The 26,822-nt window shown below is 43.1% G+C and overlaps 1 protein-coding gene across 7 annotated transcripts in view; it reads left to right on the top strand.

Moving 5' to 3' along the window:
* Window positions 1-26,142, top strand: part of LOC122868067 (SH3 and multiple ankyrin repeat domains protein 1-like) — a 42,578-nt gene extending 16,436 nt beyond the window's left edge. For 5 of the 7 annotated variants that reach the window (XM_044179623.1, XM_044179620.1, XM_044179624.1 and 2 more), the window contains 26 exons: window positions 1,153-1,356; window positions 3,709-3,780; window positions 3,876-3,984; window positions 4,195-4,346; window positions 4,951-5,118; window positions 5,671-5,712; window positions 6,371-6,487; window positions 6,594-6,671; window positions 6,827-6,893; window positions 7,114-7,283; window positions 7,429-7,559; window positions 8,151-8,290; window positions 8,804-8,911; window positions 9,678-9,756; window positions 14,870-14,952; window positions 15,126-15,250; window positions 17,186-17,321; window positions 17,501-17,581; window positions 18,038-18,046; window positions 18,233-18,259; window positions 18,355-18,411; window positions 18,590-18,711; window positions 19,262-19,385; window positions 19,474-22,699; window positions 22,812-23,708; window positions 23,993-26,142. In XM_044179623.1, the coding sequence (XP_044035558.1) occupies window positions 1,153-1,356; window positions 3,709-3,780; window positions 3,876-3,984; window positions 4,195-4,346; window positions 4,951-5,118; window positions 5,671-5,712; window positions 6,371-6,487; window positions 6,594-6,671; window positions 6,827-6,893; window positions 7,114-7,283; window positions 7,429-7,559; window positions 8,151-8,290; window positions 8,804-8,911; window positions 9,678-9,756; window positions 14,870-14,952; window positions 15,126-15,250; window positions 17,186-17,321; window positions 17,501-17,581; window positions 18,038-18,046; window positions 18,233-18,259; window positions 18,355-18,411; window positions 18,590-18,711; window positions 19,262-19,385; window positions 19,474-22,699; window positions 22,812-23,708; window positions 23,993-24,044 (6,576 nt within the window). In that variant the 3' untranslated portion in view covers window positions 24,045-26,142. Of the gene's footprint in view, window positions 1-1,152; window positions 1,357-3,708; window positions 3,781-3,875; window positions 3,985-4,194; window positions 4,347-4,950; window positions 5,119-5,670; window positions 5,713-6,370; window positions 6,488-6,593; window positions 6,672-6,826; window positions 6,894-7,113; window positions 7,284-7,428; window positions 7,560-8,150; window positions 8,291-8,803; window positions 8,912-9,677; window positions 9,757-14,869; window positions 14,953-15,125; window positions 15,251-17,185; window positions 17,322-17,500; window positions 17,582-18,037; window positions 18,047-18,232; window positions 18,260-18,354; window positions 18,412-18,589; window positions 18,712-19,261; window positions 19,386-19,473; window positions 22,700-22,811; window positions 23,709-23,992 lie in introns of those variants that run through there. The other 2 variants (XM_044179619.1, XM_044179625.1) reach the window with 2 other exon arrangements.
* Window positions 26,143-26,822: the final 680 nt, after the last annotated feature.

Genomic DNA, 26,822 nt, shown 5'->3' with positions numbered 1-26,822 from the left:
TTGTGTGCATGAACAGATTTACACACACAAAACACTCATACAACACAACATGCAAAACTTGACATACTACCATTAAATTAGCGGCTGTTTTAATGATATAATTTTTTCTCTAGAGGCAGAAAGTAGACTAAGATCAGAGAAACCATGATAAAAGCAAGGCTAAGAAAGGCTAAAGCTTCTATTATGAAGCCTAGCACTAGTAGCAATACCACAATATGAAAATACTCTATTAAAAGCAAAAGTCCTGCATTCAAAGATAAAGTACAAAAGTATTATCAGCACAACGTACTTGAAGTATCAAAAGTAAAAGTCATCTATCAACTCATTATGCAGAATGGCCTCCATCAGAGTGCTACGTTATCATATATGATTGGTTTAATATTACTGATGTATGACCATGTCAGCAGCTTGTTAGTAGAAGTATGACATACCATGAAATGGGAATACTCAAGTACAATTAACTTAAAATTGTACCCAGGTACAGCACTCAAATAAATCTACTTAGCCGATGTAATTAGCCAATAGCCTATAAACTACTTGGTTATCCTGCTGTCCCTCTTGATCGTGCATAACTGTTAGCATGGTTAGAAAAAAGCATTGATGGTATTTTGACTCATATTTTGACTAAAAGTGTTTGGTGGGATGGACTCCAACCCTGCTTTCAATTTTAAAGGTAGGTTCACCCAAATTACAAACAAATATATTTCCTCATTTAACATACCTGTAGTGACATCTAACAATGTAATTATGTAGTTTTTGTCCATCTCTTCCATTTTCTCTCATAACACCAATATGGAGGTGAATAGAATTTTGTTTGTGGTGCTCAAAGTATCGAAGAATGTCAAAAAAGTTCAACAGCAACATCTTTTTCTAGAAACAGTGTCCCCATTGCTCTGGAGAATCCACAAACCTTGCAGCGCCCTGTTTCCAAGCACCCATTTCTTGTTTTTGCTTTTGTTTTCCTTTTTGGGGTGAACCGACCCTTTAGTTTTGAGTAGTGGCACCTTGCAGTCTAAAAAACTGTTAATTAACCATTAATCATTATTATTTCTGCCTCCAGAGCAGGTGTAGAAGAGAGAAACATTAGCACATCTCCACCTCTGAGGCCTCTGACCTCCACGCTGCCCTGTGCTCTCTTTGTGCGTCTGTCAGAGGTGTCTCCAGTTTGACCCGGACTGCACGGTGTGGAGCGCCAAGCAGCAGATCATCTGCTCCCTCAGCGAGTCCTTGTGGGATGCCTACAACTACGGCCTCTTCCAGCCGGCTGGAGATGGACGGGACGCAAAGTTCCTGGAGGAGGAGCGGGCCCTGCGAGACTATTCACAGACCTTTGAGAAAGGGGTGCCTTACCTGGAGGTATGGAGGTGGAAATGGTGGAGTCATGAGTCCAAGTAGCACCAACACCCCCTAGAAAATTTTTACCAGATGCTAAAGTCTGTATTCAGTATTTGGTTAATATTTGGATTTTTATTTTTTACAGTTAACTGTTCAGTTGTGTCTAGGAATTTTATTTCCCAAAATGAAAATCTAAATGCTGTCTCACAGACTTCTCCAAACTGCCAGGCATAACAATCTGGTGGGGAAATACTTGATTTATTTATTTATTGACCTTAAAGTTGTCACATTTAAATATACTTAGTCTAAAAAAATACAAAAAATCAGCCTATAAAATATCCTAAAAGTGTTGCTACAACCCCACAGTCTGACCTCAGTTTCCTCAGTGGTAGCTACTGCCCTGACTGACTGCACTCTTTATACTATAGGGAATGTACTGCAATTGCAGACAAATTACTCAAAGATTAGGTTTTTTTAATTAGAATTCATTTTTGTATTAGAATTCCCATTTTCAACACAGTAAATTAATTACAAACAAATCTTGACAAAAAATAATATCCACATCATGGATTTAATTGCATTCTGTACATTATGTAACCTACAAACTACATTACATTTCTCCACTTTTTAGGAAGTGTGGGCTGTGAGATGACGTCAATATGAAGTTGTCATGCTGAGAAATAATTATCTCACAGAGCCCTCTGGTGGCCCAGCTGCTGTAAATGTTGATAAGCTGGGTGGGGCTGAAAGAGTATCCGGCACTCAGATTTCGGCAGAAGTGTTTACATTCTTGACAAGCCTTGCATCTAAATTCTGCCCCACAGCAGAATGTATCTTACACCTCCATGAGTGCATGTATTTATAACATGAGTAATGCCATTTTGAATCACTTCAGTGCTTGAATTAGACTAGTATTCACTGCTACAGAGTAGTTGCTCGATACTGTTAGTTCTTACTGTGTACCGCCACTTACTAATAAGCACATTGTAGATATTTTATTGTAAGTATATTTATCCTGATCAAACACACCTCTAATGTTTTGAAATACGCAGCTCCTCTCTGGCTGTCTGAGGTGCAGTATATGGCCCAGTTCAGGGAGGAAATGGAAGCCACCTGAACTCAGTTTACTCATCTTCTGAAGGATGTTATGTTTATGACTCAATTGGGTTTTTGAAGACTTATTCTCTAGGCCATATTTTAGGCGAATGTTTTTTTAATTTCACCACCTAATTTTTTTTCCTGGCAGAATAGAGAAGGCGCCGAAACATTTAGACCACCACATAATAACACTCGGCTAAATACTGCTGCCTGTACATAATTAACCTTTACAGAAATAAAACTAACAAACTAACATTTTTTAGTTCTGATCAGGAAGGACCCTCCATTAAACCACAGTATATGTGTATAAATAGCCTGTGTGGATATATTATCTGTGAGTACATCATAATTAGAAATTTGGGACTATACAGTCTGTCAGATCCTGTGATGTATGTGGACATGTAGTTTTTGCTGTGGTTAAAAGAAAACTGCCCTAGAGTCCATATCTGGTCGGTAAAAGAGATTTAATGATCATTAGAATAAATAATCACCATTAACTCTCTTTTACTATTTCGGCCTTCTTTGCTTCCATGCACACAATTTACATTTTTATAAAGAAATGTATAGAACTGACATTAACAGGCACTTCCTTTAACTGTAAATATTCGCTTTATGTCAATTAAATATATATATTTTGTCTGCAAATGATCAACAAGTATAAACACAGGTATTCAAGTTAATCATTGCCTAATCAAACCAGACAAAAAACAAAATACTCCTGCATGTTGCTGGTTTAGAGTATTACTGTAGCACCTAATTTTATTTCAGTTCAAGCACTGAATCTACCTATATTTTACTGACAGGATTAACCAGTTCAGCCTTACATGTGATCAAGCTTTTCCCCAGAAAACAGACAACCAAATCTAACTTAATATTTTAAAGAAATAAATCATGGAGCTGTTCCAACGACTGAGTGGGAGAGAGAATTTCTGGAAACAGTGAGTGAGTTTAGCTGCAGTTAATAGAATAATGGTGCTTTTTGTGCTTTAAAGCTGCAATGCTGAAATTAACTAAATTGAATTATTTGCTCAAAAAGCGCAAGCCAGTATTCTATGACTCTAATAAAATCGTTTTTTTATTCAATTTCGATTCCCAGCTTTACTTCTTTGCTTTAAAATTTATTTTCAGATTGTCAAACACTCTCTGAAGTACAGATTTACAGTACAAATAGTAATCTTGTTCTTATTTCCTCTATGTATGCTGTCACTGATAAACTGAACTGTGTTGCAGTATGATGAATCACAGTTTTAACACATATCTTTTTCTGGTCCTCAGTTTAGGTACAAAACCAGAGTTTATAAACAGACAAATCTGGATGAAAAGGCTCTCTCCAAACTCAGCACAAAGGTATTTCTTCTCATGTCTACTGAACATTGCTGGTGCACAGTATTTATTTCCACTCCTTGCTCAGATCCATTTCCTTTCTCTTCTACCCCTTTCAGGCCAGTCTGAAGAAGTTCCTGGATTACATTCAGACTGGAGCTATGGAGAAAATGGCAAAAGTCCTCGATAAAGGTCTTGATCCAAATTTTCATGACCCTGACAGTGGAGGTGAGTTTGCCACAACCCTGTGTGTACTCTCACTGTGGAAAATAAAATTTTTAAGAGGTATCTAAATTAATTCTTTGCTTTCAAATAAATTATTTTACAAGTGGTATTGAGTGATGACATGAAATACTATAAGAGTATCTGAGGGTGGACTTTCACTTTCACCTCTCTACCTGCTATCCTTCCTGACCCCCACCCCCTTCTGTGGGTCAGAGACCCCGCTCACTGTGGCTGTGCAATCAGGCCTGCTGGTGGAGGGCATCAGGTTGCTGGTTCAGGGCGGCGCTCATTTGGACTTTAGAAACAGAGACGGCTTGACAGCGGTGCACAAAGCTGTTAGGGCTCACAATCACGCCGGGCTGCTGGTAAGGACTTTGAATTAAAGTCGCATGCAGATCACAAACACACTAAAGTAGGGTAGATGATGTGGTCAAAATAAGCTGCCTCATGTTGCTTTCAAAGACCACATATCAAAGCCACTTTTACAGGTGGCAACTGCTTAACATGACCCACCTTTGTAAAAGTGTTTTTTTTTACCAGGAAATGTTTGCATTAGTTTGTCTATCACTGCTGTAGCATCAACATGCAGTATAACACTATCTGGTAGTATATATGAGATCAGATGTTAAATAATCAAACTACGTGGTTATATATATAGAATGATACTAAGTTTATATATATATATATATATATATATATATATATATATATATATATATATATATATATATATAACTGATTTAGACATGAAAATGTTTATCACAATAACTTAGTATCATCCTATTAAAACTTTGTGATTGTATTGATCAGCAGCAGCATCACGACTAAAATAAGGCTCAGATATATACCCAATTCTCTCTTTCTGTCTTTCTTTCTCCTCCTTTCTCAGCTTGTCTATATATACAGACAGAATATGCACACCTACACACATTGGAAAAGTAATGCTTATCTTTTGTCTCTCCTTGCCAGGCTCTCTTGTCCCTCGGGGCGTCTCCAAACTACAGAGACCGCTGTGGCCTGACCCCGCTGTACCACACTGTACTGACAGGGGGCGAAACTTCCTGCTGTGAGACCTTGCTGTACTACAGGGCGAGGCTGGGGACGAGGGACGAGAATGGCTGGGAAGAGTCCCATCAGGTACCAATGGACAGTTTAATACTTTAGATTTATAATGAACTCACCAAATACATACATACATACATACATACATACATACATACATACATTGAGTCTGGTTCTGTCCAAGGTTTCTGCCTGTTAAAGGAAGTTTTGTCTTGCCACTGTCGCCAAGTGCTTGCTCATGGTGGGATTTGTTGGGTCTCTGTAAATAATATTATAAAGAGTATGGTCTAGACCTGCTCTACAGGATATGCAATGAGTTAACTTCTGTTATGAATTGGCACTATGTAAATATAATGTAATTGAATACATACATACACACATGCATACTTATCTATCTATGGTTTCATGGTTTCCTTTCATATTTTCATGTTAAGCATCTCTGGTCTTTGTCTCTCGTCATGTAAACTTAAGCAATGCACCAATATTTCCTGTCTTATCTCTGTGGTTGATGTCTTGTGCCATCGCCCTCAGTTCCTCTCAGCATTTTCTCACACCCCTCTCCTCTGTGACTTCCTCACTCGTCTCTCCATTCTCTCTCCTTCCTCCCCTCCTTCTCTCTTTCCATAGCACAGGGATGAAGAGGAGTTTGGAATGGAAGAAATACATAAGGTACCTTTCATCCTACCATCTCATCGTCCCCACCAGCCTTTCAGAGGCAAAGGCACTGATAATTGTGATTTGATAAAATTGTAGATAAACTGAAGTGAATGAAGTGACCACATAGTTTCAAATCTGGCTCATCTCAAGCTGAGTCCAGTTCATTATCTCTATCTTACTGTAGATATGGGTGCATTGCCTACATTATGTCTCTGTGACATTCTGTAAATTTGCGTTTGTGCTGCGAGCTGGTTGTCATGGTATTTTATTTTGGTTTTGCCGTGCTCTGTGTTTTCTTTCTTTACTTTGTACATATCTTGTGATATTTTAGTCCCTGCAGAAAAATATGAGGAAACCTCTCAGGCTGCTGAAGGCTCATTTCTGTTGTTTTAATGTTTTTTTTTTGTTTCCTTTCTTTTCTACCATGGTGCAATGTAATTGGCTCTGACCTGTTTTTCTGTAGGAGTCTAAATGAGGATGTAAGACATATTATTTCCCTTTCTTTCTCTTTTGCAACATCTTTCATCTTCTCCATTTTTCTGCCTAATTCTATTGTACTGAAACAGTCCTATATAAAATCAATCACCCCCTTGACTTTAACTAGTCTCTTTCTATAATTTTTAATACTGACAATTTGTGGATTATTCTATTATACTCTTGACACTGAAAGGCGTGCCAGAATGGCTTTGCCCAACACTTGGAGCATCTGCTGTTTTATGGGGCAGACACCTCTTCTCAAAATGCCTCAGGAAACACTGCACTTCACATTGCTGCCCTGTACAACAAGGCAAGTATGGAAACAGATCCCTTATATGAGACTATCATTACCATAATTATTGCTGCTGTTTTTTCTAAAGATGTTAAACGATCACTTTCCCTCTCTGAATGATCAGGAAAGCTGTGTCCGCGTTCTTCTGTACAGGGGAGCAAATAAGGAGGCAAAGAACAAGCATGGTCAGACCCCTTTTCAGGTAAACGGTTTAACTGTCAATTAATACTGTAGTATTAATAGCTTTGACCAACAATCCACAGTTAGTTGTTCCAACAAAACAATAAAACAAGAAATAGCAATGATTACAATAGCTAGAACAATTACATCTCATTTTGGGTTTTTTTGTGTTTGCAGATAGCTATAATGTCTGGTCACTTTGAACTCGGGGAAATCCTCAAAAACCATAAAGATTCTGACATAGGTAAGCTTTCATGTCAAATGGTCTCTTCTGAAGGGGCTATCAAATGTTGCAATCATGTATTTGCCCTTACAATCTCCCTTCTTTTTCCCTAACAATCTACCTCATTTCTCCCTCCATTTCACCCTGTCACATCAAACCCCACTGCCCTTCCTCACTTCTTACTCCTACTTACTCATCACTTCTGAACCCTCACTGGTAAACCTCACACCCCTGTCTTCAGTGCCCTTTTTGGAATCGCCAAAGTATGTTCCCAAGCGAAAAGAGAGCGCCCACACTCTGCCTCTCCCCTCACTTCATTCCTACCCCCTACTGCGCGCTAACAGCGATAACACCATGACCCAGTCTGACCCTCTGCCCAACAAGGCCGCAACCAATCCCAACCCGGGACAGGTACTGAGGACCATTAGGTGGATGCTCATCTGCTGATCTTTGTGATATTATGCTTTGCTAATGTTGCACTGCTTTCTCAGTCTTTTACTTATAGTAAGTTCAGCTTTGACGCTCTGTCTATATGGAACTCGGTGTGTCTCTGCAGGGCCAGCGCAGGGCCTCCATAGGCGTGAGAAGCTCCAGCAGCCCCAGAACTCGTACTCGCTCCCCATCCAGAGGGAGAGGAGGCCAAAGTGACACAGAGGAGAGGCACCGGCAGCCAAGAGGCAGACAGGGGTAAGGAGCCTGTGGAAAAAAGATATACTGTGTACATGAAGAGAGGGAGAGTGGTGGGTTCTTATTCTGACCAAGTCCTTTGAGGCCATCTACTAACAGGGGTGACTAATCTCCAGTTACCATCAGCTGTATGCAGGAAAATTACTATTTGTCTCTCAGCTGCATACTGTGTGCTATTTTTAACTGCAAGAATGCCACATATTTTAAGTGTGGTATGGATGGACATTGCTGTCCTGCAAAGCAGCAAAAATGGAGGAGCTAGTATTATTACAATAATTCCTTGCATACTAAATGCCATTAACGTCTGCCCTATGTTCATTTCCTTGTTCTAACTGCCAAAATAGTGTGTACTTAAGAGCATTATTAGAGCACAGAATTGAGGCACATTGAATGTGTTAGATACTGTTAGTAAATACAAGATTGCAGCATGCATTCTTACTTCTGGTATGACGCAACTTCTGACTGTGTCTGATGTAGCCTGACAAGCTGTATGTCGTCTCACTTTGTCTCACTTGTTTTTCCACAGCGTGCAACACAGTCTTATCTCTCAGTTCCGCAAGAGACTCTCTCTCTCTTTTTCTCCCTCTGTAGTGCAACCTCAGCGGGCAGTGGCGGAGGTCAGATGAAGCGTATGTACAGTGCAGTGCCAGGGCGGGTTTATGTGGCCACTCGTGCCCACTCTGCAAGTGGAGACAGAGAGCTCTCATTTAGCAAAGGGGACAAAGTCAAAGGTGAGCTAGAGCCAAATATAAATATGGTGAAATATGAGAATATGAGAAAAATTTGCCGATTTAATCACTGTTGTCAAAAATCAGCTATTGACATTGGAGTCATTAACAGATAATTAGCTAAACATTCTCAACTGCAGATCATTTGGTGTATTAATGCTACAGTGGAGATACTCCAAGTGCAGCTGCAATACAGTTTGATGCAGAAAAAAAAGTAAGATACTGTATCTAAAACATCAACAGCAAGGAAGAGATGTACACGAGGGAAAAGAGAATTGTAAACAAGAGAAATGAGAAGCACCAGTAGACACATCTAGTCATCACAAAGCAATACATGTTCCTAGCCGTTCTCAGTAGATTGTGCAATGTTTTCATTAAAAAGGTAGCTAAAGGTAAACAAGGAAGCTTGAAGGAAAGATATATAAGTGTTTGTGTGGATTTACTTGCAAATTAAATTCTATATATCTATCTATGTATACCTGTTTATCTATTTATCTGTCTATCTATCTGTCTCAGTGTTAAGTGTCGGAGAGGGGGGATACTGGGAGGGAACAGTGAAAGGTCGCACTGGCTGGTTTCCTTCAGACTGTGTGGAAGAGGTGGCAGGTCTCACCAATCGATCAGGTAAGACAAAACCAGTGGGAGCTTCATCTCACTATTGTATTTTAAAATATTATTCTGTGCATGGTAAATGTTCTGCCTGTTTTTTAGAGTGCCTTTGGGTTTTGTGGTAATCTACTAAGAGATTTTGTAGCTGACCCACAGTTAAAGGGACAGTTCACCCCAAAATCAATTTTTTAAAATTATTATTTTCCCTCTGACCTGTAGAGCTATTTATCATCTAGATTGTTTTGGTGTGAGTTGCCAAGTTTTGGAGATATCGGCTGTAGAGATGTCTGCCTTTTTTGAATAGGAACTATTTGTAGAAAGAAAATAGTTCCTACATGAAATTGCTCACAACAAATTTGTGGATTATCTTGAGTAACCGGGTCATGATTTCTGGAAAGAGACTTTGCTGTTGAGTTTTTCAAATATATTTTTTTGGCGCTTTGAGCACCACAAGCTGAGTGCCATAAAGTCCCATTATATTTTGCTTTACTTTAACACCCAACACATGTCACACTCATGTTTACCAGCAGGCCCTTTTACAGCGACAGTGGCTCATGTACAGCACAGACATTCACTTTTCTCCTATTTTCACAGCTGCACTGTTGACGCAGGAAGCAAACCATATGCCATGTAGAAGACACAAAAACAGGGTGTAAATATATTTGATTAATTTGTGTGTCGCGCTGGAGACACAACACTTCTACAAAAAGACAGAGAAGGTGTCATGACGGGAGCTGAAAGTTTAAATTGAGCATATGTTTTGCCTGCATGTGCCTTGCAGAGACGCGCAGTGAGAAAGCCAAGAGGAAGCTTTTCCGTAACGTCACTGTCGGAGCATACGATGGCACTGATGGCCCAAGGTAAGAAAAGTTGCTGTGACCCTTACAACCTGTGATCGGTCGATAAGTAAGTTGGGGCAGAAACAACAATCTGTCAGCTTCAGTCCTGCAGTAAACCAAGCCTGCTGCCTTTAAGAAACACAGTAAACTTGAAAGTCTAAATTGCTGGAAAAGTGTAAATGTGAGGGGGATTGTGTTTGTGTCCCCTCGAACTGCCCCCGATTTCTCTCCCAATGCATGCTGGTACTGACCCCAGCATCACGCAACCCTGAACAGGATACCAGTTAAGAAAATAGATGGACCAATAAAACTAGAATAAACCTGATTGGCTGCAGCCTCTGGTGTAGTTCTAACTGTGGATTGTCACATGAGTGTGGGCAGCAACTGAACTGTCTGTTCTCTGGTTTATTACTGTAAGGCAAGACTGTGAGGCCAGACAAGGTGATTGAAATAGTTGACACACTCGTTTTGCAGGTAACAGGAGGTTCTTGTGTGTGTGTGTGTGTGTGTGTGCGTGTGTGTACATAGCTCATTTGTTTCACCTATTGTGCTTTCACGTCTTCCTGTGTGCTGTATGTCTGTTTTCTGCTGATCCTGAACAGTGCTTGTTCTCTATTGTTTTGCTGTGTGAACACATCAGTGTTGAAAGCACAAAGAGCAGCCATGTCATTTTCAGCTCTGCCCCTTTTGGCTCTGCCAGACAAATGCACTTGTCGCTTTGATACCTCCATCCACATGCCTCTCTCTCCTCTCGGGTTGCTTGTTTACACTGAACACAATAATGCCATAATGAAAGATAAAGGGGGGTACTTCTCCTCCTCCATGGCATCTGTCTGAAGCTGCAGCTCAGCCCTGGGCAGCTGCAGCTGTGTATTATGAAGCTATGCATGTTTGTTTGAGAGTTAGTGTGCATGTGAATATGCCTGTGTGTGTCTTTGCCTGTACATACATCATCCTGCTGATGAGTCATGAGGAGGCTGAAACACCAAGCGTTGGTTAGGTCCCTGGGCTAGTGAGAAGGACTTACCAGTCGCCACCCCGGGATTTTACAGCCTCTTACACATTGTAGCTGACATTACCCTTGTGCTGAGCAGCTCTCACTGTCATTCAAAAAAGGCATTCATTTTAATGCAGCTGTGCTTGTGTTCTAAATGGAAATAGCAGCCACTGGGGTTATATTACCTGTGCTAAGTCGGTTAAGCGTAATTGCAGCACCGTGGTGAAGTGGTGCTCAATTAAGAGCAAGGTGATCCGGAGCATGTTCCCTCACTGCAGGGAGAATGTCAATTACTATTTCAGAGAGAGGAAGAGGAAGAGTGTTTTGTTTCACCTGTGTGGTGATGACAGCTCTGCTTTAGAGGAGAGGAAGGAGCGGGAGGAAAGTTTGCGAGTGTGTGTGTGAGTAAATCCAGGATGGGAGTCAGCTGTTCGTATATCTGTGGATGTGTAAATGTGAGCACTGTCTCTCTCTGTGTGGCCTTACATTTATACCCATCCCCCGCATCCCCACCCCGCAAATCCAGCTCTCCACCTCCCTCTATTTTGCAGCCAGACTCTCTTCCTGACATGTACTAGCACACCCACACCACACACTCTCTCCCTGTTGTGATAAACGCCGGTATTCTTTCTCTGTCTTTCTTTCACATTGTCTTTCTCTTGTCTGAAGTATGCGGGCTGCGGACCAGCACGCTGTCTCTCTCCCTCTCAGTCCCCACCTCTCTCGCTCGCTCTCCTCCACTCTCGCGGCTCTCTCCGGCTGAGCTCTCGCTGGAAGACCGGGAGGAGGCGGGAGGCGGGAGGAGGGAGGAGGAGGTGGTGGAGAGCGCGCGCGAGAGAGGAGGGGGGGACATGGCAATGGGGGGATGCGGAGAGAGAGATTTCTCTCTCTCCCTCTCTTCTTCGTGGCCGTCACTGGGCCCCAGAAACAGGAGCGTGTGGTTCATTTACAGGTAGCGGCTGTTTCCTCATTCATTGGCTGGCTATGGATGTGAGGAGAGGACAATGGAGAGAGGGGAGAGGTAGATGATGCTATTGAGAGGCCGTGCCTTTTCAAAGACAGACTAATAAGCTATGTATTCTGTGCGTGCGTGTGTGTATATGTGCGCGTGTGTTAAATTTGTATTTTTCCTATGCATGTGAATATCTGTGGGATGGAAGTGGCTATTGAATGGAGACTCCGCAGCATGTTTATTTCTGTCTTCCTCCCGTGTGTCTCTGAACGCTGTGTGCGTGTGTGTTAGTGCATGAAAGGGAGCACATATTGATGCATTTCAGTCAGACAGTGTGGGTGTATTTCATTCTCTTTGAGTCATGATTTCTTTAAGCAGATATTTTTCATTCACCAGGACTTCACATTTATTCCTGTTCCTTTTAAAAATGCTATTGTCACATCCCATATGTTTTATGTGTCCCAGTGTATCATTAAAAATGTGAAGTATTTTGACTGTACAGAGGGATGAAAGTGAATAAGGCAATAAGTGGCAAGAGTGCGGTTTATCTGTTCCTCTCGAGCTGTAATTTGAGATACCGGTCATTTCTGTGCATGTCTGTGTGTGCATGCGACTGTATACACTGAATAAAATATATGTGGTTTTCACATATAAGTGTATACGTCATAGTGCTTGATGGCTGTGGGAGTATCTCTGCTGTACATATATTTATGTATATGTACTGTTCATCTATCTACAAAGTCTCCATCCACAGTGTGTGTCACTAACGTCCGTCAAGTGCTTCACTTGTGGTGTGTGGGTATTGTCCCCACATAGCCAGTCTATCTGCATGTACATTCAGCAGATGAATGGTTAAAAAGCTGCCTTTTTTCTCAGTAATTGTGGATAGAAGAGAGGATGACTCAGGAGGGTACATAATAACTCTGGTCTCTTGTAGGCTTCCAGCTTTATTACAGCCAGTTCAGAGAGAGTGTGTCCTACTAGCCAACACCAGGGACGTTTGCGCTTTTTATGGCCCCAATTGGCCAGGCAGTGGGGTGACAGACGAGTTGAACAGCTTTAAGTATGTGAAGGAAATCAGGTGTGTTACTGCAAGCCAGCAACACAACTTAGAACCACCTGGAGGACCATCGCAGGCCATGTTTCCCCCTTGTAGAAGTGGATGGATGAAGAGCCCGATGGATCCGTCCACCCACTCCATGTTACTTTGATCCTCAGAGAGGGAAAGCATGATGGAGGACAGGGTGAGAGAAAAAGGAATGAGGTGTGAGGAGCAGATGGCTGGAAGGCGGCTGTGCGTTGGCGAAACAGTAACATTGATGGAGAACACACAAGGGATGGACCTCAGTAGGGGAAACTGGCGATCGTCTGTTCAGTGCTAAAGTTACGGCTTGGTGTTGAAGTCTGGATCTTCAGGCCTGTAGGCCAGTGCTCGTGACTCTGCTGGACCTCTGTGATTCCACAGCCAAACTTTATTACATGCTCTGCCGGATTAAATACACAAACCCTTGCTGGGTCTGTACTGTAAGAGACAGCGTGGAATATAATATTATACTGTTATTGTTATTTTAGTACCACTATACACATGGGTGTTTCAGAAGCGGCTGAGGCAGAATGAAGTCGGACTGATGGGGTCCTCTGCCAGACAATGAAAAAATTCAAGCTCTGCTGCTTAAAACCTAAACGTAAATCAAAATGTTGGCATTTTTAAATGATACATTGATTTTTTCTAAGTGGTTACATGGCCAAGTTACCCTGATGAATGCCTGGCTGCAGACTTAATTGTCAGGCAGCCAATGAAATGGTTGTGTTTAGGTTTTAGGTTACAGATAGTTAGTTAGATTAAGTGCCACGGTTTTGGGTCTGCTGACTCAAGCGAAGGTGGCAGAATTTGTATGCAGCTTGTGAGTAAGCAGTGCCTGAAATATTCAACTCAGGGCCAAAAAATCCACATTCGCTACTTCTGATGAAGGTCCCAGTGTAAATGCACACACAAATTCACTCAAACTTTCCATTTGAAAGGGGGCGGGACAAAACACTGTATTCCCAGTGGAAATTATGTCCTTGAGTATACCCAGAGCCTTTTTACTGTATTGTTTTGGCAGTCAAGCTATCACTGTAAATAAAGACAATTCTTCAACCAGACTACTCGTCCTGTTCACACACAGCTCAGCCCTTCTAGGAAATCAAATACTTTGATTTGTCAAGTGTCAGTTTGTGTTAAGTTGAGGAGCACAAACTAACACAGAAGTGAGCTGCCTATGGAAGAAATATCTGGAATTCCTCTTAAATCATACAGCTCTGCTCAAGCCCCAGGCTCTCTAACAGAACCAGGGTGAATTGACATTGTTAGAAAGTCAAGTCCAGAAGAAATGAGTCATGAGATGTGGCTATGTGTGGCAGTGTGGAGTCCATTTAACCAGTCCTATATTAGAAAAAGGGTTGTAAAGCAGCTTGGCCAGAAGTCCCAGACATGGTAATAGAATAATGAAGGAGATTGCTGGGCCAGCTGTTACACTACTCCAACATTCTCATACTAAGATTGCATCGCCAATGTCTGTGATCACTGTTTCTGCCCTTCCAGGCTGTAGTCTTTGAGCAAGAGGAGCTGTTTGTGGAGGGAGGTTAGAGGCCTGTCTGACTTCTTCTTGTACATAATTTGAAGTGTCATGTATGACCAGTAGTGGTGCGCTGGAGTCGGTAAAGCTGTATCCTTGCAAAAGCTGCCAGAGGCGGTGAAAGCTAATGCAGCAATTTAGGTGCATTTGGAAGTTTCCATTATCAGTGAAGTGTATGTGCACATTTTTCTAATGTGCTGTTCCCCCTGGCCCACTGCTTGTCAGCTCTAGCTGGATTAGTCCATAGTATGGAATGTCACCTCATATACACTTCCTCCCATTGTGACACTAACTGTATTCCTGCCATCAACCCTTTTGTGCACCAGCGTGTTTTGTATGACATTCTCAAGCCAACCTATCTTTTGCTGCAGTGTGATTTCATAATGTGATGCAGTATAGCTGTTTTCCACATTCAGAAAATGCTTTATTTGCATGACAATAAGACTTTTTCTGTTGCTATAGAAGTCATATAGCTCTTCTCCTCTCCAATTCTCTCTCTCTCTTTCTCCCTGTCTCTCTCCACCCCCCTTTCCCCTTCCCCTCTGCTCCCTCTTTACTCTCTCTAAGTGACTACATCATTAAGGAGAAGACAGTGCTCCTACAAAAGAAAGACAATGAGGGCTTTGGCTTTGTGCTTAGGGGAGCCAAAGGTGAGGCTCTTCTGCTAAATTCACCTCATATTTTTCTGTCTCTACAGATTTCGCAGTCTTATATGCTCTTTTTTCTCTCTTTCTAATCTCTCTATCCCTCCCTCATTTTTCAAACCCATGTTCTTGTTATCTGTGTCCACTCATGCTTATCATTTTTGTTTTGTCCTCTGCAGCTCAGACTCCCATAGAGGAGTTCACTCCAACGCCAGCATTTCCTGCGCTGCAGTACCTGGAGTCTGTCGATGAAGGGGGCGTGGCTTGGAGGGCGGGCCTGAGGATGGGGGATTTCCTCATTGAGGTAAGGACCCAGCATGGAACTTAATCTGAGTCAAATAACTGTTTCCTTTTAGAGTTAGGAGAATTCACGAACCATACAGGAAAAACTCCATGGTTAAACACACATAAAGGTACAAATGTTTCCACTGACAGCTTTGATGGAGCAAGCACAACAAGCTACAGGAAGCACAATATTACTTTTTGAGTTAGGGATTCAAATTTTACAAATATCAGCATTTTTCCACTAATGAATGCAACAAGTGCAGGCATGTTCCTCTGAGAGTTTCACAACTCATTCTGGGAAATGTAGGAAATGAAAAAGACATAGACCAGGCAGGCTGAAGAGAAGTGGGTACACCAAAAAACTACACACATCTGCAGGGCGGACAACAGAAACATCTTACAGTCCAATAGCTAAACAGTAAATACCAATTTGATAATACACATAGAGCCACATTTACTAGAAAATGGCATTGCGCAAATGTGCTCTGCGGTTTTCACTGAGTTTGCGGCCGCAATCTGTGTGTACATAGCACCTGATTTATTAAGACAGCAGCTCATTATGCAGTCAGCTCCTGGACTGCACCTGCTACTGAACATCCAGACACACTCTGCCAGTGAAGGAGAGCTCGTAAATGCAGTCCAGAGGTGGGATTTCTATGAGATCACTAAGCTCAGAAAATAAATGATAACGCAATGATCTTGATTACAAAATTATTACTCTGGCCAACTCCACCTGAGAAAAACTGTTCTATTACTCAAAATATTACTTTTTTTAGTTTTCTTAATTATAATATTATAATCTTTAGCATATATCTAATTATTAATACGTTAGGAGGCAAGAAACATGTTCATGGTAAACAAAAGTATAAGACAAATTAAAGACACAAAATATACGCAAGGTCCAAACGGCACCGCAACCGGTGGAGGGAGAGAGATAGTGAGAGAGAGAGAAAGAGACGGAGCAGGTGGAGGTGGAGATGGTGTTGATATAAATGTTAATGCTGAGGTAAATGCAGCCAAAAGCACATTTAAATAGCTTAACAAAACTAAGAAAAGTTTAGTTGCAGTCTATAGTGATTTTACGGTTCATTGATGGTCAAGTTCAAATTCAAGTTTGATGAAATAAACCACAACATCCATCCACTATTCGTTTGTGTTACAGTAATCAGATATTGTGTTAATTAATATTAGCCTAATTACTTCATTTTAGTTTCTAATAATAATTTTTTTAGCTATATACAAGCCTATATTTAATGCATGTTTCTTTTCCCACTACAATCTTCCTTGTGGCTCTTGGGGCAGACTGCGTCACATTAAAAGCCTTCTGGCCCATAAGGTTTTTTTAAGATTGATCCATTTCTGTGGTCATTTTTCTGGCTATAGTTTTTATACTGTTTCTAAGTATATATTTTGTATGTAGTGTGAGTTGGTGAGGAGTTGCTGTACTTGTGAGTGGTGTTCCTCATCGACGAAGCACCAGCAGTTCAAGCAGCAACTTTCTGGCCATTTTGTACCTTTTTAAAAGTTCCCATATGTTGCTTTTAAAACTCAGTTCTAAAAATGGTGATTGTCAAACCTCTATTAAAGCTGACACATACTGCTAATTAATATTCAGCCTAATATGAATCACTTATGTGACTGCCCAAGCCTTTGTAACTGTGATTTACTGTAGTCGCTGCCTGAATTGCTGGTGTACCCGGCTAAAACACCAAAATTAGGTATGTTTAAAGCTAAATCTTAGAAAACTGTAATAACATATGCCAAACATGGGAAAGCTGCATTACCAAAGTGAGCCAGTGGTCACAAGTAGACCCTCAATAACTCTGTAAAGTATGGTGTATCAGTTTTTGTGTCCACTCCCTGTAACAATAATTGTTTTTTCATTTAGATGGATATTATTGAAACACATCAACTCATTCTGCATTCAGTCCTTCTGTGTCTTTGTGTCTGTCAGGTGAATGGCCAGAATGTGGTGAAGGTTGGCCACCGGCAGGTGGTCAACATGATCCGACAGGGTGGCAACAGTCTCATGGTGAAAGTTGTGATGGTTGCTCGAAACCCTGAACTGGAGGACACTGCTCGGAAGAAAGGTAAGAGTCAAATTTTCCTCGTATGTCATTTCCATCCTATGTTTATGATGTGACGATAAAGCTGATTGCATGTTTACTTTACCCTAAAAGCCTGTTGCAATGTGGTTGTCATTGGTGACTGCATGTTTATACTAGAATACTAAACATTAAGTCTGTATTTGGCTGGCTTCCCTTGGCAGCCCCGCAGCAGACTAAAAGACTGACGCCTCCTGCCATTGCCCTGCGCTCCAAGTCAATGACATCAGAGCTGGAAGACATGGGTAAGATGATAGAGGGGATAAAGGACTGAATGCAAAGAATAAAGAGGAGGGGAGGTCTGGAAAGAACAAGTAAAAAAAATAATTTGATTACCCCACAGTTTTTTTTCTGGAGGGTCACATTTGAAATAGGTGGGTTAGCAGCTTCTATGCAGGATGATGGTACAGTACCATGGCACTATTAGGGAAACACAGCATTAAATATTAACTGAGTTGATGCAGAGAGCCAAGAAAATTATCCAGTATAGGTGCGATTTCATTTTTTTCATTAGCAATAGTTTGATGGAGAAGGAGCTTTTTTATTCATTTGCACTTTTGATATTACCTATGAAGAAGAAAGGTGATAATTAAACAGTTAAGAGATGCCATTCCATGTTGTGAAATGATACCTGTCTGATGCCATCAGTCACAAACTGCTCTTTGTTTTTTTTTCTTCTGAACCAAATGTGCTGCATACAGTGGACAAAGGTGGGAGAATCATGGATTTGTGTGCTCTTATTATCATTTCCATCACCATCCCTCTCATCACATCAGTATTCACACCATCACATGTGTCTGAGTATGTATTTCATCCTTTCATCTGCTTAATACACATGACTACACAGCAGTTCTAGTCACACCTAATTTCTGTTTCCCGAATTATGTATGCTACAGCCGCCTCTCCATGGAAAAAGAAAGCAGGTGAATATCAGCCTTTATCATTACCCCATCAGCCCCTGAGCTTTAATTAAGAGTCAGCCTGTTTGATGCTCTTTTTTTTTCTCCTCCTTTTTCAGAATACGAGTCCTCTCAGGGTCCTGATAAGAAGAGGACAGTCTATCAGATGGCATTAAGTAAGAAATCACTCTCACCGCTCTTGTCATACTGTAAAAGGGTGTTTTTAAACCTTGAGGGGACAGGAGGGGGCTCACTGAAATCCTCCTTTTCATGTTTCTGCCTTTATTTTATGCTCCCTCTCACTACCTCTCTACATTTCTTTTCTGCCCTGCCCCTGCTCGGTCTTTGTTTTAGATAAACTGGATGAAATCTTGGCTGCTGCCCAACACACTATTACATCAGACAACCAGGGTCAGAGGGTTCATGGAGGCAAGAGGGACCGGAGCAAGAGTATTGTTCCCAATGTCTCCAATGAGGTACTGTTGGGAATTAGAAGGAAATGGTCCTAGTTTTGGTCATTACCATAACTTGGAGTCCTGCTGGCTTTTTAGACTCAATGTCTGTATCTACAAATATTAACAAATACTGAACAGTTATGGATCTCGCCCTACCACACCAGATTCACATATACAGTACAAAAGAGCTTCTCAGCTGCTTGAGTGGCTAGCAAAAAAATATTCCTATCTATAAAGCAGCTTGGTCTTTAGCTTTTTTTTTGTGTTCTCCTGCCCTCACTGCACTTTAGAGAAAATGATTGACAATGGACCACCCACACCAAAACATTTGTTTAAGTGTGAGTCAGGTTGTGTCCATTCATCCATGTTCTGTTGCCTGATATATGAATACTCGGACTGACTGGTTCTCCTGTATTGCATTATACTGTATATCAAATCAATATCAGCTTAACAGCCAACATCAGTTTGATTTGATTATATCTGAGTAAATGTTTCCTCTCCTCTCTTTACTCCCTCTTTCCTTTCAAATTCTCTTTTGCTCCCTTTTCAAAATGTGTTTCGACACCTGGAGCAACCCTATGAGCAGCAGTCATCAGTGAGTATGGTGCAGCCCGGACCAGGTTTTGGCTACAACCAGGCCCATTTTCAACCAGGCCATGGTCAGCATGCAGTCATGATGCGTCAAAAATCTATTGGTAACAGCAATTGTCATGGAAAAATTCCTGCCTGCTCAATATATGAGTTTCTTTTTAAGTGTCTGTTTGCCTGTGTCCTTGTTCTCAGGTGTAACAGAGGAGGAAAGGCAGTACCTTCACCCACCTGCAATGAAGCTGGCTCGCAGCCTGTCAGTGCCAGGACCTGAAGAAATCCCACCCCCCCCTAACACATCTGCCCCAGATCCGCCTTTATCTGCAGGCCCTCATCCTGTGAGAGGGCCTGCTATGCCCATACCCCCTGTATCTCAAGCCCACTACCAGCTCCATTCCCAGCCAGGGCATCCTACTCAAGCAGGCTGGGAGAGGGGAGGACCTGGTGGAATGAACCAGCAGGTCATGGTCCCCACCCTCCGCAGACAATCAGAAGGACTATGTGTCAGAGAGCCAGATGCACCCAGGAGAGGTGGTGGCAAGATGGGAGGGTTAAGGAGAGGCTACAGCAGTGCTACACCACCGACAAGTGCTAAGCCTAAGGTCCAACAAGCACCACAACATCACCCGCACATGGCCAACAGGGAACAAGGTGGAGGGGTTGGCAGGGGGGTGGCCAGGAGGGGTGGTCGAGGAGCTCTGATGAAGCAGTCGAAAGTGGAAGATGGGCTGAGACAGCACAGAGGAAAAGGAGGTGCAGCCAAAGAGAAGAGCTCCATCCCCATCCCCACCATCATTGTCAAAGCACCCTCCACCAGCAGCAGCGGCCGAAGCAGCCAGGGTAGCAGCATGGAAGCTGAGCCCTCCCAGGATGCAGAAGACCACACCTCAGCAGATGCAATCCCAGACAGCCCCAACACCAGTCTACCCTCACCACTCACCCCCTCGCCACCTCAGCCCCCTACGTCCACTTCCTTGCCTTCATCAACTGTTGCCCCTTCTGTTTCCTCCCAGCAAAACCTGGAAAACTTGGATTACACTTCGACATTTGGTTCAGCCTACGGAGGAGGAGGGGCGCGCAGGGAAAGGGAACGTTTCCGAGATATGAGAAGAAAGAGTGCTTCTTTCTTCCTCTCATCTGAGGAGGACATCCAAGGAGAGGCAGGAGGAGGAGCAGAGGAGGGGGGAGGAGCGCTAGGGGCAAGAATTCAGCCTTTACAGGGCTCACAAATGGAAGTGCCCACCCCTCGTCTACGCCCCTCCAAGTCTATAGATGAGGGCATGTTTTCTGGAGACAGCTATGTCAACTATTCCAGCAGCATGCCCCCAGCCTTTGGCCTGCCTGAGTATTCTTCCCCTGTCCTCGGTCAGGATGGCCAGCCCAAGTCAGCTCCCTCAATGTATGGCACCCAGCCCACTACTACCTTCATACACCCACTTACAGGGAAAGTTCTGGACCCCTCGTCCCCACTTGGCCTGGCCCTAGCTGCAAGAGAGAGGGCTCTAAAGGATGACCGCAGGACGCGCAGAGAGGACAGACACTTTGGTCGGCAGCTGTCCACAGTAGGAGCATTCCCTACCCCTGTTCAGACCCCAACTCCTTCCCTTTTTGCAACCCCTACACAATCAGCATACACTTCCCCAGTGTCCCTCCACCTAAGCTCCCCCACCGCCACCACCTCTCCTGCATCTCTGAGCCGGCCACAGTCACCAAGGATATTACGTTTGGGAGGAGGAGGTGGGGAGAGGATGGAGAGAGAAAAGGAGGGAGGACCCAGGGAGGGTCTTAGAGTTCGCTTTTCAGAGGACAGAACCAGTCAGTATTCAACACAGTATTACCCACAGAGCCCCAGGGAGAGAGAAAGAGAAAAGGAGGTGTACAACAGCAGACCTGCTCCACCCATACAGCCTCCTCCACCGCCAGCGCAACCTGCACCCCGCAGACCTTCCTTTCTGCAGATGGAAAGCACTCCCAACACCAGCTACATCCCTCAGTACACTGTCCCCACAGCCCCAGCACAGACACATGAAGCTATGGGAGAAACAAGAGCGGGCGGAGGTCTAGGACTGATGGTTCTCCCTCCACCAGCTCCCTCAATAGATGCAGAGGATGAGTTTGTCTTTGCAGATCCCTTGCCCCCTCCTTTACAGTTTGCTAATGGTAAAAATGAGAGAGTCCAGGAGTTTTCTCGGCAGCATCAACACCTGAGTCAACACTCTTCTGGTGTTGCTCCACCTCCCCCACCCCCTCTTCCATCTCCCAAGCCCTCAAATGCTCCCCAACCATCTCCACAGGGTGGTGACTCTGCTGCCTCCAGCCTTACCTCCTATGACAGTGAGGTGGCCAACCTTACACAGTCGGCTCTCTCTCCATCTTATCCGTCCCCACAGATATTTCCCCCTTCCTCCACCTCCACCACCACCTCTACTGTGGCTTTGCCTGCCGCGTCACTACGCAGACCCCAGCCCATGTCCCATTCTCACCCCTATTACAGCAGCTCTGACGACCCCTCAGTAGATGGTCACACCCTGGCCCAGGACAGAGGCACAGCGGCCCTCGCTGCCACCATGACTTATGCTACCACTACCATGACAGCCACTGCCGCCGCCTCCACCACCACAACCTCACCATCATCCTCTGAATACAGCATGACCATGGCTGGGCCCAAGGCTGGCCTCAGCACAGGGGGTAAAGCTGCTGACCACACTTATCACCCTACTATTATACCCAAGAGCGGAGACTGGCAAGATGCTGTGGTGGATTCTGGGATTGAGGAGCTGGATAGTCACAGCAGTAGCGACCACCATTTAGAAATGCTGGGATTGAGTGGGCTGAGAGGAGAGAGGGGAGGGCTTGGAGGAGACGGGCGAGGAGGAGAGGGAGAGAGAGGAGGTGAGCATCAGGATCCTTGCACAACCTACTCAGGTGGGCAAACATTTGAGGTGCACAGCGCCAAACTGGCAAACCCTGTGTTTCCAAAGATGACTCATTACAAGGAGGGGGGAGGGAGGGGCCCGTCTGTAGCACTACGTAGGCAGAACAGCACCAACCCTGCTCCTTTGCAGTTGCAGAGACAAAGCAACCCAGAAGATGCCAGGTTAGATGGAGCTCTCGCAGATGAAAGGAAACACTTGCAGAGTCAATCCAAAATGGAGGGTGGCTTTAGCTCTGCTCTGGCTGCCTGCTTAGAGAGGCCCATGGAGACTCGGTCAGTGGGCTGGGTTGAGGTCGGGGAGCATGAGCTAGGTGGAGGCGGAGTGCAGAGAGATGGTATGGTTTTGGAGGGCCGCAAACTTCATTCACCTCTTTCGGGTGTGAAGGCCAGCATCATCAATGAGCTAAGCTCCAAGCTGCAACAGATGAGTAGCATGAAGAGTATGGATGACTGGAGCCACACTCCAAAGTCTCCCACCATGCATAGGTTTGTTTGTTTCAACGAGCCCTTGATATTAAAATGAAAGTTTGCATATCTGCTTTAACTTAAGCTTGTTGTTAGAATTAAAGTTCACAGGTTCATTTTGTGTGTCTCTCAGGTATTCGGCGGATTACACTGATGCATTTCACAGCCCCCCTACTGGCCGCTCCACCTCACCATTACCCACCTCCTCCCCGCAGCATCGTCAGATCCTGACACCAAATCTGTCAGCCACCCCTTCTGTCTCCCCTTCACCTCAAGTCCCGATTCAGCGCAACTGGACCCGCTCTCCGTCTCCACAGATGCCTTCCTCCCCAGTTCATTCACACCCTCCCCATTCCCCAACCTTCTGCCCATACCCAACGTCACCAAAGCATCGGTCCAAGATGCGCAGGCAGACTTTTGATTTTCAGTGCAGTCCCACTAAGGAGATGCGGTCTTCGGTCTCCAGGCGCCGGGCTCCCAGCCCTCTTATCTATAACACTGAACAGCCAAACCCAACCCCTCCCAGACCTTCTTCTCTCCCCATCCTTCCCAGTACACCTGTCTACAACAACCCCTTTGACTTCCCCGGGCCCCTCACTCCTCCTTCACCTGGCCTCCCTCTAGGAGATACCTACAGAGCTTCAACTCCTCCACTGTTCTCTCCATCTGGTGTGCAATGTCCAAACCCCCTACTTGTCTCCCGCTCTCTCTCCCCCACCCATTTTCTCTCTGGCGCCTCCTCCCCCATGCACTTGCCCCCCAGTCCGTCATGCCTCAACTATCCCCATCTCACCCCTCCTCCGCCTGCCAAACCATTCGCTGTCAAGCCCCTGCCCTACTGGACCAAGTATGATGTGGCCGACTGGCTGGCTTACCTAAACCTGGGTGAACACAGAGAGCGTTTTATAGACAATGAGATAGATGGATCACATCTGCCTTCTCTCACCAAGGATGACTTCTTGGACCTGGGAGTGACACGTGTGGGACACCGAATGAACATCGAGAGGGCACTGAAGAAACTCACTGACAGGTGAGGGAGGACTAATAGACTCTGGAACACATAGAGGCAACGGGGTCAAAAGGTCAAAAAGGAAGCACCGGTTGGCGAAGGAAAGTCAAAGTGTCTCATTCCTTCCATACAAGTTAGCTGGACCATCCCCTTTTTGTTCATTAGATGCATATAATTTGATAAGTTATCTCATCTTCCCTCCATCCCTTCCTAAAACCTGTTTTATCAACTGTATTTAGTTTGCTCCGTCTTTATTTCATTTCCACCCATTCTTATTCTTTCATTTGCCCTCCTTCTCTCCCCAGGCGGCTCTCCTCTCCTTTGCATGTCACTACTTCTCCCCGAGACACAGACTGAGAAAGTGAAGGGGTGATTCAAAGATGAAAGAAAGGGAGAGAAACAAATTCACAAAGATGAACAATAACAGAAGATGTGCAAGTGAAGAACAGTGGACACCCAACAGTTGTGTTGAACTAAGACTAAGGGCTGGACGTGTAGGGGAAAGTGTTTTCTTGCAAATTTGCTATACATGTAGAGAATACTGTTCTGAAATTTGTGGAATGACTATTGGTCAAGAACGAGTATGAAGAAATTAAGAATATCATGAAAATGACGCTCTTCAACTGAAAATACACTTTAAAACTTTTGATGGACAGGCATTTAATTAACACACCGTTTTGTGCTGTAAAAGACAAACACATATACACACACACTGACAGATGGATTCTCACACCATCTGCTGCTTAGCAGCACTGAGAAAACTTCAGTCTGAGTTCAAAGAACAGTTGAAAAGTTGCTGCTTAAAGGGTAAACCCCAATAAAATGTTACTGATTATGGCTGAGCCAGAAACTCTGGTGACAGCAAAAACACAAGAGTCACATCCTAACATCAGTTTTGTAGCTTTAAGCAGATCAGAGTATCAAATGGCTAAGTAGTGGAGCCAAAGTCAGAATATGAGAGAAAGGGTTTTGTTTGTAAATGATGACAGAAGAAAATGGTAGACAACAATAATATTATTTTTACTTGCCATATTCCCCCAAAGGATGCCCCAATAAGCCTTGTATGTATGTACTTTGCGAGCACTAAATATATCTTACATGTTAAACGGGATTAGTAGAACCATTTGTTTTGTACTAAGTGCTGATCGCAATCATTCATTTCAAACTGGTCAGGGTATTTATAACTGTTGAATTTAAGTTGTGCATAATGAGGACATACAAATATTGAGAAAATATTGTTGTGAAATGACCTTTTATTATTTTCTAGATTATTCTATAGAAAGGAGAGGAAATACTGGAGAGGAATTGAAAAGGGTTTGCATGTCATTTCAAACTGCAAATCATCTTTTCTTTATTGGTGTTTATGGCCATAGCACAGGTCAAGGGATGGATCCATCCTCTTTGATGCCATAATGTTGACCGCTCTCTCTCACACAGCAGGTGCAGTGATCAAAAAGGGCTTTTTACTGCTTCTCTGTCTGCCTGACTTCCTCAACCTTCAGCCTCTGCGAGTCTGTGTGTCTGATTTTGTGTGTGAGTGTTCGTCAGTCTGCATTGGTGGCAAATGCTTTCCCTGACCTACACCTTTCTCTTTCTAATGCCTTTTCCAAAACACATTTATAATGGTCAGAAAACATAGTTTTTTTTCTCACTAGTTGACAATCCCAATGTTTCCCTGTTCCACACATCAACCCTCGAAAAGAAATACTCTGACCCACTTATCAAAAGTTTTTTTCAGAGTGATAAAGTTCTTAAAGTACTTAAAGTAAATACTGTATATGTTACATAGAGGTGAACATGAACGCCCTGGATTTTTAAAACATGCCAGTTTAGCCATTCCCTGCAGTGAATTCAACTGTAAGGCAAAAACACATCATTTATAGATCTATATGTAATGATGATGATGACAATGATAACATACAAATATAGTATAATAAAGATAATAATATTAAGTATGTAAACATTTTTAAGAATCTCCGTCTTCCAAATAGTGTGGACAAATTCTTTGAAGCTTTGTTTTGTTTATGTTTCATTTTGGGTTTTCTGTAAATGCTTTCTATACTGCTGGCCCTGTGGTGACCCCAGTGAAGCTGACAAACGTTAGTTAATTGATATTCTCTCTGTGTGAGTTTAAAATTATGACTGTATTCTCATGCTGAGTTGCCTCAAAGCTATCTCATGATGGACTATAGAAAGGACTGAGCAGTAGTGTAGAAAGCATTACATACTATGATTTAAAAGAGTATTTTAGGTCTAGTGAAATGCATAATGAATATGACTACATACAGTTTGAGTATAGTACAGTATAAGTATGCAGAGATAAAGGGTATATATATAAATATATATATATATATATATATATATATAAAGTTTTGCTTTAAATAAAATACAGTATATACTGATAAACACGATAGAGGTAAACCTAAGGTGTTGAAATAAATGCTAAAATAAACTACGGCCCTGTCGTGATTCTCATTTCTCATGGTTTCCCTCTTTTGACAGTTTCACATAATGATCCAATTTAAAGTGCTGTGTTTGAATTGAGTCATTTGGCAACAGCTCGTCTCAGCCCTGCGGTGGTTGAACACAACATTGTTTTCAGGTCCAGGATTATTTTCCCATCAGGCTCGGTGTGCTAATAGGACAAAAGAGTAGAGCTCGTGGTGAGGGAGAAGATGAGATGGCTTAATTCAAAGCAAGCAGTGGCTGCATTCATGCAGCAAACCGAAAGACACCTGTAAGGCATGATAAACAATGAAAGACAACTTGGAAGAAGTCAAATGTGAGATTGTTAGCTAGCATGGTGGCCAGTTTAAGGTTCGTGGTAGAAAATTGTAAATATATGCTGTTGTTTTTTCAAGTTTGTGCCAATTGTTCAGATTGTCCCTTCTTTGAATTTGATAGTTGGAGTCTGCTCATAGTTAGCAAAATTACAGATGTCAGGGCTTGTTTTTCTCTGTAGGAATGAAGCCACAAGCTGCCATTTCTCATATTCATTTTTCTTCAGTGTGAAAAAGGCTTTGATGATGGTGGTGGAAATCTCCCATAGTGTTCAATTTGGTTGGGATCTGCTGACTGCGAAGGCCACAGCATATCATCATCAAGCATCTGCATTTGTTATGTTTTTTCACTCAT

This window comes from Siniperca chuatsi, linkage group LG20 (genome assembly GCF_020085105.1).
Source record: "Siniperca chuatsi isolate FFG_IHB_CAS linkage group LG20, ASM2008510v1, whole genome shotgun sequence".
Lineage (NCBI taxonomy): Eukaryota > Metazoa > Chordata > Actinopteri > Centrarchiformes > Sinipercidae > Siniperca > Siniperca chuatsi.
Note: the sequence above shows the minus strand (reverse complement) of the source record. Positions and strands in the feature narration are given on the sequence as shown.